General features: G+C 45.8%; 2 protein-coding genes across 3 annotated transcripts in view; one reads left to right on the top strand and one right to left on the bottom strand.

Annotated features, from left to right (window-relative positions):
• LOC147009277 (uncharacterized) overlaps positions 1-7,369 on the bottom strand; it is a 47,650-nt gene extending 40,281 nt beyond the window's left edge. The window contains exon 1 of the mRNA XM_085862054.1: positions 7,143-7,369. Within this exon, the coding sequence (XP_085718180.1) occupies positions 7,143-7,179 (37 nt within the window). The 5' untranslated portion in view covers positions 7,180-7,369. The remainder of the gene's footprint in view (positions 1-7,142) is intronic.
• The window catches only part of LOC147009276 (uncharacterized), a 113,837-nt gene extending 99,319 nt beyond the window's left edge, over positions 1-14,518 (top strand). For both annotated transcript variants that reach the window (XM_085861998.1, XM_085861996.1), the window contains 3 exons: positions 10,821-10,947; positions 13,815-14,037; positions 14,145-14,518. The gene's annotated coding sequence lies outside the window, so the exon portion shown is untranslated. The remainder of the gene's footprint in view (positions 1-10,820; positions 10,948-13,814; positions 14,038-14,144) is intronic.
• The last annotated feature ends 818 nt before the right edge of the window (positions 14,519-15,336 follow it).

Below are 15,336 nucleotides of genomic sequence, written 5' to 3'. Positions count from 1 at the left end.
GTTGTAGTTGTAAATTCAACTAGTTTCACAAAACGTGCTGTTTTATTTAAGGATATACAGTAGACTACTCGTAAGTCATCACCATCGGGACCGAGAAAAAGTGACTTAGACGTGTGACGACTTACGCGTATGCGAACATTCATGATGACTGTGGGGTGAAGGATAAAGTCGCGCGTGGCCTGGACACATACGTGTGAGAGGGCGCAATAATCTCTAAGCCGGCGATTGTACCAAAAGGGAAACACAATCCTCAGGGCATAGGTGGGGGTTCATTGGTGAGTTGGAAAGTGATCAAGCAAAGATGGAATTCATGAATCAATTTATCAAAAGTAAAGATAATGAACAACTGTAAGATAACTCGTATACCATCGGTGATGGTATGTCGACAAATTACATGACACAGTAATCGTGGTGATGACTACCACTCAATGCCTATGTGTAAGTGAGTGCGGTGATGTAAAAAACAAGCCAATATAAAACCATGATCGGACTTCAACACTAAGCTTGCTCGGTCCTTTATATGGATCGATTCTTTCATTAAATATTTTCCTTTTTAGACGCTGTATCCATGTATCTGTAATGGGGTTTGAGTATAACCAACTCCCCCCCCCCGTACTGTGCTCCTTCGTCCCTCCACCATTACGCTCTGCCCCTCCCACACGCATTATAATCTCCGAGGATCAACGTGTCCACCTCCTCCTATTAGGGAAAGACCGCTCGACCGTCCGGAGGCTGGTGGTGTTAACATAAACTACATATATATATATATATATATATATATATATATATATATATATATATATATATATATATATATATGTTATTCTCCGAAATAAGTTCGTAAAGTGAGTCCCGGTGTCCGTCTGTTCGTCCGTTATATGTATGTACTGTACGTCCATTAACATTTGACGAAAATGTCTTTTCCTCACAAACTACCTGACCGATATGGACCAAATATGGTACAATTTAACAGGGCAGTAAGGTCTCATGGGTTTGCGCTCACCATCTGGATCTGCCCCCTAAAAAGGACCTGCCTCAATCCACAGGGCCAATCCCAAGATGCCACCAGCGATCCGGGTCCTGACATACCAATCGGGTGAGACAAGGGCACCTCTGACCCCTGCAACTCCTCCAATGACATCATTGTGAGGCCGTGCGGAGGAGGAGATACAACATAAGTGGGGGCACTCGTCTTCAGAAAAGAGAATAAGATTGAGAATCGTTGTCTCAGTGATAATCTTGAGAGAGAAGTTTTCAGCTCATCTTTTGGCTTGCCCGAGAGATTCCTTGTCTTTGCCTTCAAGTCGTTCTGTCCTCGTCTTAGTTTTCGGGTCCAGTCAGCATCATGCGTCTCTGGCTCTGTCCAAGCTTGTGTCTTGGCACCCAAGCATAAAAGTCTGGGGGCAGCGCTGTGCTCGTACTCTTTCCAGGGTGCACGGTGGAATACGGCGGCTCGGAGATGCGCTGAACGAGGCCAGCGCTGAGGCGAGGAGGATCAGAACTATTATACGAGAGACATTGAACCAAAGCTTATGGGGGTGTCAACTCAGCCTAGCTGACGCAACGTGTGATCCCCATCTTCTCTTTCCCTCACCTCTATATCTCTCATTTCTTTGTCTCAGATGTTTGATGGGCACCCGATGCAAAGTGTAAGTGACTGCTATAGGAACAAGCCGGTAGGCGGACATGGGTAGTCGGCCGTTGCTAGGCAACGTAGGGGTACATAGCAACGGTTCTCTCACACATAACTAGGACATACCATGAACCTACCATACCAGTTTCATGTATATCTGACTCATAGTCTCTAAGATATAACGAACTTCTTTTTTTTTTTTAATTGTTTTCGACCAGGGTTCATTCAAAGTCTATCTTTTCCGACAGTTTTCATAGGATCCGGCTGGAAATTTTTGACAAAATGGCTGAATGTACTGCCCACAGTCGCTCGTGGCCCGATTTTTGATTTTCGTAAAAATAATTTTTCAAAAAATTCAAAGTCCCGTTGCTAGGCAACGGTGGTGTCCATAGCAACGGTTCTCATTTGCACACAACTAGGTCATGGTATGAACCTACCAACCAAGTTTCATCGAAATCGCCATTGTATTAACGGTGCACTGGACCGAACAGAGGGACAGACAGACAAACATAGATGGAAAAAGTGATAATAAGGGTAGAACAAATTTCAAAAAAATTCTTTTTTGAAAAAAAAAAAAATTCCGACGAAATTGACTACCCAATACAAGGGCGGGTATGCATGCAAAGGGGATAATGGGAAATTGTTATTGCCTGTAGATATCTGATGATCACTGTAAGTACGTTACAAGTCAGCTGTTCACCACAACCTGACATCGTCCCCAATCCAAAATCATGATCTTTTCTGATCTCGTTAACCCCTAACCCCCCCCCCCAACCCCAAAACTCACCTCAATCCTTCCTCCTTCCAAATTTCCAGTTTTCCTTCCTCAGAGTTCCCTTCTGTATCCATCTTGTCCATCCTATGCATTCTCTCCTGCCTGCCATTCCTCCACACACCCATTGTTTGTCAAAGTCTGTGTCATTCTTGGCCTTCAACTCTGCTGTTGGTGTTTCCTCCCTTTTTCCATCAAATATATTTATCTGCTGTTCCAGATTTTCTCTGCTGTTCCTTTTGTCCTGATGTGTTCAATCTACTTGAACCATCTCTTTCATTAGACTTGACTATGTGTAGAAAAAAACTAAAAAATGCTCATACTGAGCCAACAAAATAGAACATCCAGGCACTTCAGGAAATAATTGATTAATATATCACAACTTATGACCTGATCCAATCTTTTTTAAAATCTATTAACGTGTTGAACAAGGAGAAAAGGATCGGAAAAGGCAACAAAGTACTCTGGGACGTTCGACGGTTTCCTTCAACAGAAAAGGAAATAAAACAGGTGTTTTATTGCAAATTAATTGTTTAATGATCCCCAGAATTTTTTTCACACCATTAAGAAAATTAGCATCACTGGTATTGGTGAACTTGAAACAGTTTCTGATATGAAAAATGGTTTTTTTTAATGATTTGCGTGTTTAGGCCTAAGTCACATTTGTTCTATGGCGAGGATACGGCGGCCGTACACCCTCTGAATTGACAGAAACGTGCGGCGGCCGCAGATTTTCTGCGGTGGCCTCAGGGTGGCCCTACGCCGTTTGGCTATCTTTTGCAGGCCGTAGGGGTCGCCGTGGAATTATAACGCGGAGTTATAACTTTTTTCATTTCTACGTTGGCCGTAGCAATTCGACATGCCGTAGTTGTGATGTAGTTGTGTTCCACGTCGACCGTACATAGGGCGTACGGTGGGCTTGCGTTATTCGTGCAGCTGCTGTAGTCTTTTATCAATTAAAAATGAATTTTGCCCTAAAAACCGAATACATTTTAAACAAATAGCACCGCAAAGTAACCCCTCAGCCACTTGACGCAAACCAATATCAAGATGGTGGCCATATTGAAAATCGCAGCACCCCCATTTTCGAAAGCAACCTTCCTCTACTCAACCCCAACATACCCTGCAAAAATGGATTTAATCAGACAAGGCATTCTCTTCGAAATCGACGGAAACAAATTTCAAGATGGCTGCCATGGAGGCCACATTGAAAATTGTAGCGCGCCCATTTTCGAAAGCAACCTTCCTCTACTCAACCCCAACACACCCTGCAAAAATGGATTTAATCGGAGAAGGCGTTCTCCTCGAAATCGACGGAAACCAATTTCAAGATGGCTGCCATGGAGGCCACATTGAAAATCGCAGCATTCCCATTTTCGAAAGGAACCTTCCTCTACTCAACCTCAACATACCCTGCAAAAATGGATTTAATCAGACAAGGTGTTCTCGAAATTGACGGAAACCAAAAGTTGACAGACGCCCGGACGCCCGCCGGACAACGCCTATGACGACAATGGCCCTTAGCCAATTCGGGCTGGGGGGTAAAAACCGAACACAACGAAGCATTCATGTTTGTTCACGTGTCTCCCCCACCTGTTCGACGCGCATCTTTGCGCTTTGTTCATTCAGTTCGACGGTGGAAGTCCTCGTGAAAGCATCTCTCGTGTGTCGATCGATACTTTACCTCGTGTTTTCACCTTGATTTGTGCTGTTTTTTTATACTCATCTTGTGTTTTAATTAATAACAAAAAAGCAATCCGATCACGTGGTGTGACGGACTGTCGGGCAAGGATTTAATTCCACAGAAAAACCGGTTATAATTTGGAATATCCATGATTACCTCAGCCCGATGCGTTTGATGAAAGTGATTGTGGTTCTGGGGGCATCATGTTTGATGAGCTGCCCTGGGGGCAGCGCTCGCAGAGTGCGCGAGCGATCGGAACCCAGGCCGGAGCTCGAGCCTGTGTGAACCATTGGATTGGTGATTGTACCAGTTTACATCCACTACACCGCCACCGAAGGTCATTTACTCATCTTATTTTACCTTAAACACGGGTAATTTCAGTTGAAAGCGTCTTGAAAGTGGGTTTTCTTGGGGTCCAGGAACGGATTAATTCACTCCATTATTTCTAATTGGGAAAATAGTTTGGGAATCGAACTTTTTGCAATCCGAACAGCCTCCTGGAACGAATTCAATTCGGATTCTGGGGGCACCACGTACTGGTATATTTTTATTTCAGTAAGAAAAAGAACTGGTATATATACCCACTCGTTACCGTCCATCTGGCCGCACGTTCGCCTTAGGGCCCCCCTGCGGTCGCCTAGCGGGCACCTTGTGGCTACCTTGCGTCTGCCTTGAAAATTTTATGGCCGCCGCAGGGACGCCCTAAGGTCACCGTGCGACATCAAATCAAAGACCGTATGGCACCACCACGTTTTCAGTCTCCACAATTTCTAAATACGCCGTGCGGCTCCCCGAAAAATAAAAAATGTGACTGCTACATTGTGTGACCGTGGAAATACTGCGGCTGCCGTATAATTGCTAGTGGCCATAGATTTTGGAGACCCCATGGCTGCCGTGGCAAATGTGACTTAGGCCTTAGTGCAATTTCAAACTGATGTTTTCCTCGTGCGAGCGTGAAGCGAACAGTGGGATTAAGTAATTGGTTCCGTTTGTCTGTTTCTTTGTCTTCGTTCCCTTTGTCTGTTTGAAGCGACTTTCGCATCTTTGAAGCCACTCCATTGAAAAAAATTGAAACTCGGCACATGTGAAGTACTCCCCATGGGAAACAAGTGCGATTTTTTTTGAAGATGTCACAGGTGGCTTCCTTATGACGTCATAATTGTATACGTCAAGCAGTTTATCCGATCAGTATGAAAATTTTTGTGGGTCATCTAAGGCTTTATTGTTTTGGGGAAATTGATGACATCATCAGTCAAGGGGTTTGGCAGCCTTTTTTTTTTTAAACAAAAACCTTCAAAAATCTTCACTGAAACGGCTGAACGGATCGAGGCAAAACTTTTTGCAGGTATGATCGCCTATCTATGAGGAACAAAAAGTTCTCCACCTACGAGGTCATCGGGCAAATGGTTTGGCAGCTATGATTTTATGAAGAATAAACCTTTGAAAATCTTCTTCTCCAGAACGGCTTGACAGGTTGAGGGGAAACTTCGCCCACATGGATTGAACCAAAATCTTGAAAAAAGTATTTCTCTTGAACCGCTTCATCAATCGACGTGAAAAGTCACAATTCTGATCCAGTAGTCACTGGGAATATATGTTTTAAATTCCAACCTGATCGGATGCATGGTCTGGCAGCCAGAATTATTTAATCGTTTGATCTGGGTTCAGGGATTTTACTCAAACTTGGTACGACTATGTATAATGATGTAATAATGCGGGCGGAGGCATATCTGGCGACGTCGAAGAGTGCCCTTCCAGTATTACTCTGTCTCTGGTAGTGAAACAAGTTTGAAAATCATTCCAAACAGGAAACTTGTCGTTTTGAAGACATCACAAAGGACACAAACAACAGGCACGAAGAACTAATGTACGTATTAGATAAGGTGGCGTAAAAGACGCTGCATCAACGGTGATAAATTTCCAATTTTTTTGTTTAACACGACCTTTAACATCTTTATTTTATTTCAATTTAATTACAACACTAGAACACAAACCGCATTCTTGGCACTTTGAAAAAAATTTTTTTTTAAATTAACCTTCCGTTAACCAGGTGTAAAATACGACGGCGTTTTACGTCATAACAACCTATCCGCTCACAGACCCCGCCAATCAAGAAATCTGACGGAGACATTCCCTGTACGGTGAACTGCAGAATATCATTTGATATAAAAGCGTGAAAGTTCATTTAAAATTTTAAAGTTCAAAGTTCAAAGCCATCATCATCATCTGATGAAGTTAACAAACTGTATCATGAGGTATCCCCCCCCTTCAAGATGGATTGAAATCCCTCATGAAAACTTCAGTTCAGGTCGACCATGCACTCGGACCTGAAGGCTTTGTGAAGGAACAACGAACACAAATCACCATCACGGAACTGAAATCACAAGAAATGTTTCAATGAACGGAAGATCTCTTCCTTCAGGGACAATTCGAGTTCCTCCTCAAACAGAAAATCTCTTCCGTCGCTGAGGAGAAACCGACCATGGAATTTCTCCTCAGACTCGTCCCTTAACGAATCTGCTCTCAGGAATCGAAATCATCGCTCGAGCTCCGATGAAAACTCCTCATACTCGTCCGTTAACGAATCTGCTCTCAGGAATCAAAATCATCGCTCGAGCTCCGATTACAACTCCTCAGACTCGTCCGTTAACGAATCTGCTCTCAGGAATCAAAATCATCGCTCGAGCTCCGATAAAAACTCCTCATACTCGTCCCTTAACGAATCTGCTCTCAGGAATCGAAATCATCGCTCGAGCTCCGATTACAACTCCTCAGACTCGTCCGTTAACGAATCTGCTCTCAGGAATCGAAATCATCGCTCGAGCTCCGATTACAACTCCTCAGACTCGTCCGTTAACGAATCTGCTCTCAGGAATCAAAATCACCGTTCGAGCTCCGATTACAACGAACGGAATCGTTTCACCGGCTCAGGACATCGACACGGGTCGTGTACGAGGGGGCCCCGAGCCGGACATCGTGAGTTTCTCCACAGAAATTATTCACTTACATAGTGCACAGCACGGACCCCGCACGGGAATAAGAACAGCACGTACCGGGTCCGAACTCCTTATCGGCGGGAGATTCTTCCATCGGAGACACTCGTGGATCCCGGAGGGTTCACTTTGTGTTGTTCACCGGAGAGATCTCGGTTCATCGCACCCAGCACGGTGTTCTAAACTTTGGGACAATTCATTCCGGAACCACAGCACTGAGTGCAGTGAATTGAGAAAACAATGAAGATCGCGCACTGATTTTTATTCTTCCTCTTCTTCAAGTACAGTGACGTGTTCACGTCCTCGAGGTTCTCCGTAGACCACGCCCCCAAACCGAACCTCGAGGTTCTGCGTAGACCACGCCCCCAAACCGAACCTCGAGGTTCTCCGTAGACCACGCCCCCAAACCAAACCTCGAGGTTCTCCGTAGACCACGCCCCCAAACCGAACCTCGAGGTTCTCCGTAGACCACGCCCCAAACTGAACCTGGACTCGTCCTGAATGACGATGATCGTTCTCGAGACCTCGCGGTTGCTGTCCTCGTACCGTGTGACCTTCAAACTTGGACATTCGGACTAGCTGGTCCTGTTTCACATCGTTAACAGTTTATAAACAGGTTCCGCCATGTTTACTTGTTCATGTGAATCCCAGCCGAGTTATGATCAGGGGGAACCCAGGTTCAAATCCCGTGTACCGTACATGTGTCGATTAATTAATTATCTATCTCCTGTCCGTATAATTCTCCTAACTCTCTGTACACAAGGGAAGTGTAATTAATGAATAGAGCACACAGCACACATAGCATACATAGCATACATAGCATACATACCGACGCAATGTATATGTCGGTATGTGCACGTCGGTATGTACACGTCAGCATGTACACGTCGCTATGTGCACGACGCTATGTACACGTCGATATGTGCACATCGGTATGTACACATCACTATGTACACGTCACTATGTGCACGTCGGTATGTACACGTCACTATGTACACGTCACTATGTACACGTCGCTATGTGAAAGTCGCTATGTACACATCACTATGTACACGTCACTATGTGCACATCGGTATGTACACGTCGGTATGTACACCTCGCTATGTACACGTCACTATGTACACGTCGGTATGTACACGTCGGTATGTACACATCACTATGTACACGTTGGTATGTACACGTCACTATGTGCACCTCAGTATGTACACCTCGCTATGTACACGTCACTATGTACACGTCGGTATGTACACGTCGGTATGTACACATCACTTTGTACACGTCACTATGTGCACCTCAGTATGTACACGTCGCTATGTGCACGACGCTATGTACACGTCGATATGTGCACGTCGGTATGTACACATCACTATGTACACGTCACTATGTGCACGTCGGTATGTACACGTCGGTATGTACACGTCGCTATGTGCACGACGCTATGTACACGTCGATATGTGCACGTCGGTATGTACACATCACTATGTACACGTCACTATGTGCACGTCGGTATGTACACGTCACTATGTACACGTCACTATGTACACGTCGCTATGTGAAAGTCGCTATGTACACATCACTATGTACACGTCACTATGTGCACATCGGTATGTACACGTCGGTATGTACACCTCGCTATGTACATGTCACTATGTACACGTCGGTATGTACACATCACTATGTACACGTTGGTATGTACACGTCACTATGTGCACCTCAGTATGTACACCTCGCTATGTACACGTCAGTATGTACACGTCGGTATGTACACATCACTTTGTACACGTCGGTATGTACACGTCACTATGTGCACCTCAGTATGTACACGTCGCTATGTGCACGACGCTATGTACACGTCGATATGTGCACGTCGGTATGTACACATCACTATGTACACGTCACTATGTGCACGTCGGTATGTACACGTCACTATGTACACGTCGCTATGAACACGTCACTATGTACACGTTGCTATGTGAAAGTCGCTATGTACACATCACTATGTACACGTCACTATGTGCACATCGGTATGTACACGTCGGTATGTACACGTCGGTATGTACACATCACTATGTACACGTCGGTATGTACACGTCACTATGTGCACGACGCTATGTACACGTCGATATGTGCACGTCGGTATGTGCACGTCGGTATGTACACATCACTATGTACACGTCGCTATGTGCACGACGCTATGTACACATCACTATGTACACGTCGCTATGTGCACGACGCTATGTACACGTCGATATGTGCACGTCGGTATGTACACATCACTATGTACACGTCACTATGTGCACGTCGGTATGTACACGTCACTATGTACACGTCGCTATGTACACGTCACTATGTACACGTTGCTATGTGAAAGTCGCTATGTACACATCACTATGTACACGTCACTATGTGCACATCGGTATGTACACGTCGGTATGTACTCGTCGGTATGTACACCTCGCTATGTACACGTCACTATGTACACGTCGGTATGTACACGTCACTATGTGCACCTCAGTATGTACACGTCACTATGTACACGTCGGTATGCACACGTCGGTATGTACACGTCGCCATGTACACGTCGGTATGTACACGTCGGTATGTACACATCAGTATGTACATGCCGCTATGTGCACACCGCTATGTGCACGTCGGTATGTACACGTCGGTATGTACACATCACTATGTACACGTCGGTATGTACACGTCACTATGTGCACCTCAGTATGTACACGTCACTATGTACACGTCGGTATGTACACATCGCCATGTACACGTCGGTATGTACACATCAGTATGTACATGCCGCTATGTGCACACCGCTATGTGCACGTCGGTATGTACACATCGCTATGTGCACGTCGGTATGTACACATCAGCATGTACACATCAGTATGTATACGCCGCTATGTGCACGTCGCTATGTACACGTCGCTATGTACACGTCGCAATGTACACGTCGGTATGTACACATCGCAATGTACACGTCGCTATGTACACGTCGCCATGTACACGTCGCTATGTACACGTCGGTATGTACACATCGCCATGTACACGTCGGTATGTACACATCAGTATGTACAATGCCGCTATGTGCACACCGCTATGTGCACGTCGGTATGTACACATCGCTATGTGCACGTCGGTATGTACACATCAGCATGTACACATCAGTATGTATACGCCGCTATGTGCACGTCGCTATGTACACGTCGCTATGTACACGTCGCAATGTACACGTCGGTATGTACACATCGCAATGTACACGTCGCTATGTACACGTCGGTATGTACACATCGCCATGTACACGTCGGTATGTACACATCAGTATGTACATGCCGCTATGTGCACACCGCTATGTGCACGTCGGTATGTACACATCGCTATGTGCACGTCGGTATGTACACATCAGCATGTACACATCAGTATGTATACGCCGCTATGTACACGTCGCTATGTACACGTCGCAATGTACACGTCGCAATGTACACGTTGGTAACTTGTAGTCTGAGAAATTGTAATTTATTGGGAGTTGGGGTGGGGGGGGGGGTAAATCACTGTTTCCGAGGATAATCAATTTAATTCCATTTTAGATAAAATACATTGTTTATTTGATACACTTTTGGAAGTGCGTTGTTATCGGATTGTGTTGTTATCGGATTGTGACGTCACAATCATGTGCATATTGACACACCTCGCAGGAGTCCCATTGTCCCCCTTCCCTTCCTTCATAATTAGCACGAACACCCTTGAGAGAACTCGTGCTCTGAAGAACTCGGACCCGACAGGAGCAGCGGGATGCGAACCCAGCGAGTATCAGTCGTGCTGCTCGTATTGATTATTGGAACCTTCTTCGGATATCCCGGTAATTGGTATTTATGTTAATTACTCGTGCGCACGTCGAGAACACGCACTACAGTGTACAACGATCTGTCATGTTATCTGTCAAACTTTAGGGTTAAAATGTATCAAAACACCGACAATGATGAGGGACAGGGAGAGCCGTGACCGGAGGAGACGCAACCGGAGAAACCGTGATTGGGAGAGCCACGGATCGGAAGAGCCATGACCGGGGGAGACGTGACTAGGAGAGACGTGACTGACCAGGAGAGCCGTGACTGACCCGGAGAGCCATGTCCCGCAGAGCCATGTCCCGCAGAGCCGTGATCGAGAGAGCTGTGACCCGGAGAGCCGTGTCACAGAGAGCCTTGATCGAGGGAGCCGCGACTGGGGGAGCCATGACCGGGGGAGCCGTGACTGGGAGAGCCGTGACTGGGAGAGCTGGGACCCAGAGAGCCGGGACCCAGAGAGCCAGGACCCAGAGAGCCCAGTCCCGGAGAGCCGTGTCACAGAGAGCCGTGATCGAGGGAGCCGCGACTGGGGGAGCCATGACCGGGGGAGCCATGACCAGGGGAGCCGGGACCCAGAGAGCCGGGACCCAGAGAGCCCAGTCCCGGAGAGCCGTGACCATGACAAGCTCTCCATGCTTGCATATAAAATTCAGGTGCACCAGTCACTGTACTTGGACTCATTTTACAGTCACCACATAATCCTGCCATAATTGATAATGGAGCCACCAGAAACAGATACACTTGGGGCTCCCCATGGAGAAGAGTTCCCAATCAACACACCAGACTGATGGCTCCTCTCCCCTCAAAGTACTCGGCGAAGTCGATTTTGTCATGACCCTTGACGATCGGCTGTTTACTTTCAAAGGCCTCGTCGTTGAGAACCTCGATGTTGATGTACTGGCAGGAACATCTTTCATGGAGCTGAATGACATTTCGGTTCATCCAGGTAAACATCACATTAGACTCGAAGACGGGTCTCTTTCCCAATTCGGTTTGGCTGGTGGTCCCCTCAATCAACATACCATTCGCCGTGCCCATCTGCTGCATGCCCCTCTCCAAACCACAACTGCATGGCCTGCTGAATACATCGAACCGGACCTCCATGATTCATCTGTCTGACTCCACATACGCCCTTTGAGCCTCGCTGTGACATTCGGGCTCATCCTCCTTTGACCAAAATATGCCACCCCTTCCCCCTTAGATCTGATATTAAGCATGTCCGGTAAAAACCGCATTGCCAACTCCACTAATGACCCTCAGATTGTTCGGCCCCATGAACACTTTTTCCGAATATATCCCGTCTTCGTTCCTTCAGGACATCTCCATCGAGACACCTACCACTGAGTAAAAACGAACTTCAACGAAGCCCTCTCTTTGAGCCGAATCATTGTCCTTCCACGCTGTGAAGATCAATTGTGGATCATCACCGACAGGTGTGTAAAGAAAAATGGAGCATGCACCACCATGCATGTCACTCGTAAGGGGACCCAACAGCTTGCGGGCATTTTCAGCATCAAATTGCGGGGCTGCCAAGTCACCTGGCTTCCCTGTGAAGTTGAAGCATTCTCCATCGCCATTGTTCTGAAGCGCTTTGGACCATTTATCATTCACTCCCATCACAAAGTTTGCGTACTGACCGATAGTAAGCTATGTGGTCAAGCTTTTGAAAATCTATGCCAAGGATAATTCTCAGCTCGTCCCCGTGTCGCCATCTTATTGTCCTCAGTCAGTCCCTACCAGGCGTCGTTACCACCACCTTGCAGGCTCTGCTAATATACCCTCGGATTTTGCCAGCCGGAATGCTTCGGATTGTGACAATCCCCACTGTCAAATTTGTTTATTTGTTGAGTGAACGGAAGACAGAGTCGTTCGTCATTCCTCCATTCAAGACATCTTCACCTGTAAAACCAAGTTGCCTTTGAAAAACTGTTCTTGCCTGGTTGGCTCTGCAGTCCGAGTGCACAGATTTACACTGAACGTGTGCCAATCCCAGACAAGGTGCCCGACCTTCAAATGAGCTGACCAAGAAGAAAGATGTGAAAAGGTACTTGAATTCAGCCACCATATCAAAAGATGGAATGTTGGTTGGCCAATATCACAACCCCGACCAACCAACCTGCGAATGCATCATTACCCCACATTTGGTCCTAAACGACCTCATAACGGCTCTCAACATCAACCTTGATCACCCATCTTGCCATCAGCTCAAGCAAGTGATGCATCACCATTTCTGTTGCTGGTGCTGTTGTTGTTGGACGGTTTGAAGGACATGATGTCACCTGAGCGCAACCGAGTTGAGAAAGATATAATCGTTACAAACAACCATAACTTCAAATAACGTTTTGACAAGTGAAACGGAGTTTGGCAGATCATCCTGTCTTGGTGGACGTTAAAGGAAGGGTGTTTAGGAAGGGTGTTTAAAGGTAGCTCTCCTGATAGTCTTGCACTGTCAAGTGTCCTGCAATATCATGTCCGACAATTGATGCTCGCAGATGGATCACCCGGCTTAACGTCCATCCGAGAGACCACCTGCGAAGCACCGTTCTGACAGTCTCCACTCCGTTTGGAGTCAAGCACAGGCCAAACCAGCTCCTGTAGTGCTTCGCAGGTGGTCTCTTGGAATTCTCACTGTTATATTGACTTGTAGATTGAGAAAGTAAAAGTTCTTCGTCTTTCTTGGACTATCATGAGTATCTTGCACAAGGACTTGTAGAACAGCTCATGTAATACGCATTGATCCATTAGTGTGACATCACAGCAAGAGTCAAGGGTGCAGGAGGTGGAGTTCTGAGTCCGAGGCTCGTCCTCCACCCCTCGCAGTCTTTAACTTGATAACTCGGTGATATTCACTAACCTGATATAACAAGCCCTCTTTATGCAGCTCCTGTACCAGAGGGGGAGGACGAGACCGAGCCGGTGGAGGCAAACGAAGAGGCGGACGAGGATCTCATGGAAAAGGTGGAAAACTTGGAGCAGGACACGGAAATGCTACAGCAGAAGGAAAGGAGTTTTATTGACAAGTTCCGATGCATGGATATGAGAACTCGATACATCGTGTGCGCCACGGCGGCATTACCTGTGGCGATCATAACAATCTCCAGCAGGTGAGTGGACATCGCAACAATCCCAAACAATAAACCGACGTGTAAGTGGCAGAATCATCATTGTTGTGTCAATCAAATTAAACACGAAAATGCTCGTTTTCTTTCAGCATTCTGTGCATACACTGTGTGTGGAAGAAGAATAAGAAGAATAAGGAATGTGCCAACATGGGGGATGGATGTGAAGATGACGGAGGCACGAACGGAGATGGAGAAAGTCGCAGTTCGGAAGGTTAAACTGATAACCGAGGACGAAGATGAAGATCGACAGGATTAGGAGAAGGCATTCCACAACTCATTCATTGATCTCGAGCGTTTCATCACCTCCAAAAAACTTCGGTGAAAATCAATCCGTCTGAAGCTATCAGTTATAGCTGGAATAAGTGGATTTGAGATAATTTTATCAATTGAACCAAAATCGTGAGACGACATGCTTGTTTCTTGGATTAAATGGTTCACACCTCGGTTTATGTTTGAAAATTCATTCAAATGTTTCATTTTTTTTTTAGATCCTCCTGGAGGATCTCTTTGTCTTACTCACGTTGTTGTTCTTCATATTCTTCTTGTGGACTTTTTTGTTTCACAGCCCACAGTTTTCATCGAAACTTCCTGAAACTTGGCATATATATGTAAAAATACCCTGCGCAGACAGTAACCATCTCCGATTTTGAAAATTCCTCCCAGAAAAAAAAGTTATGACGTCAAAATATCTCCGCTAATGGAAATCGCCGAAAAAATTATCTCCGAAACTAGGCGAGCTTTTTGAATTCTGTTTGCGGGAATCGAACAGGGCATTAGCAGAGATGAATTACCGCACATATGATACATCACTATGACGTCATATCAACTTTTATGACGTCATTCCTATTTTTTGACATTTTTTGTTTCACAACCCAGAGTTTTCATCGGATCTTCGTGAAACTTGCCATGTATATGCAGAAAGCCCACGCGCAGGCAGTAACCATCTCCGATTTTGGAAATTCTTCCGAGAAAAAAAAGTTGACGTCATAATATCGCCGCTAATGGAAATCGCCGATCCCATTATCTCCGAAACTAGGCAAGCTGTTTGAATTTTGTTTGTGGGAATCAAGCCGGGCATTTGCACAGATAATAATTTATCGCAAACCTGATACATCACAATGACGTCATATTCGTTTTTATGACGTCATCATTAAGAGGACGAGGATCTTAGCTCATTTGAGCTTGTTTTTAATTGCATTATTAAACCGGTCAAGGGAACGACTCTCCCTTACACCCTCACGACAAGGAATAAGAGATACGAAGCAGCAAAAGGAGGGAAAG

Source organism: Eptatretus burgeri, chromosome 17 (assembly GCF_056783735.1).
Source record: "Eptatretus burgeri isolate ZD-2024b chromosome 17, Ebu_testis_v1, whole genome shotgun sequence".
In the NCBI taxonomy this organism is placed as follows: domain Eukaryota; kingdom Metazoa; phylum Chordata; class Myxini; order Myxiniformes; family Myxinidae; genus Eptatretus; species Eptatretus burgeri.
The sequence above is the reverse complement of the archived record's forward strand: the minus strand, read 5'-3'. Positions and strand labels throughout refer to the sequence as shown.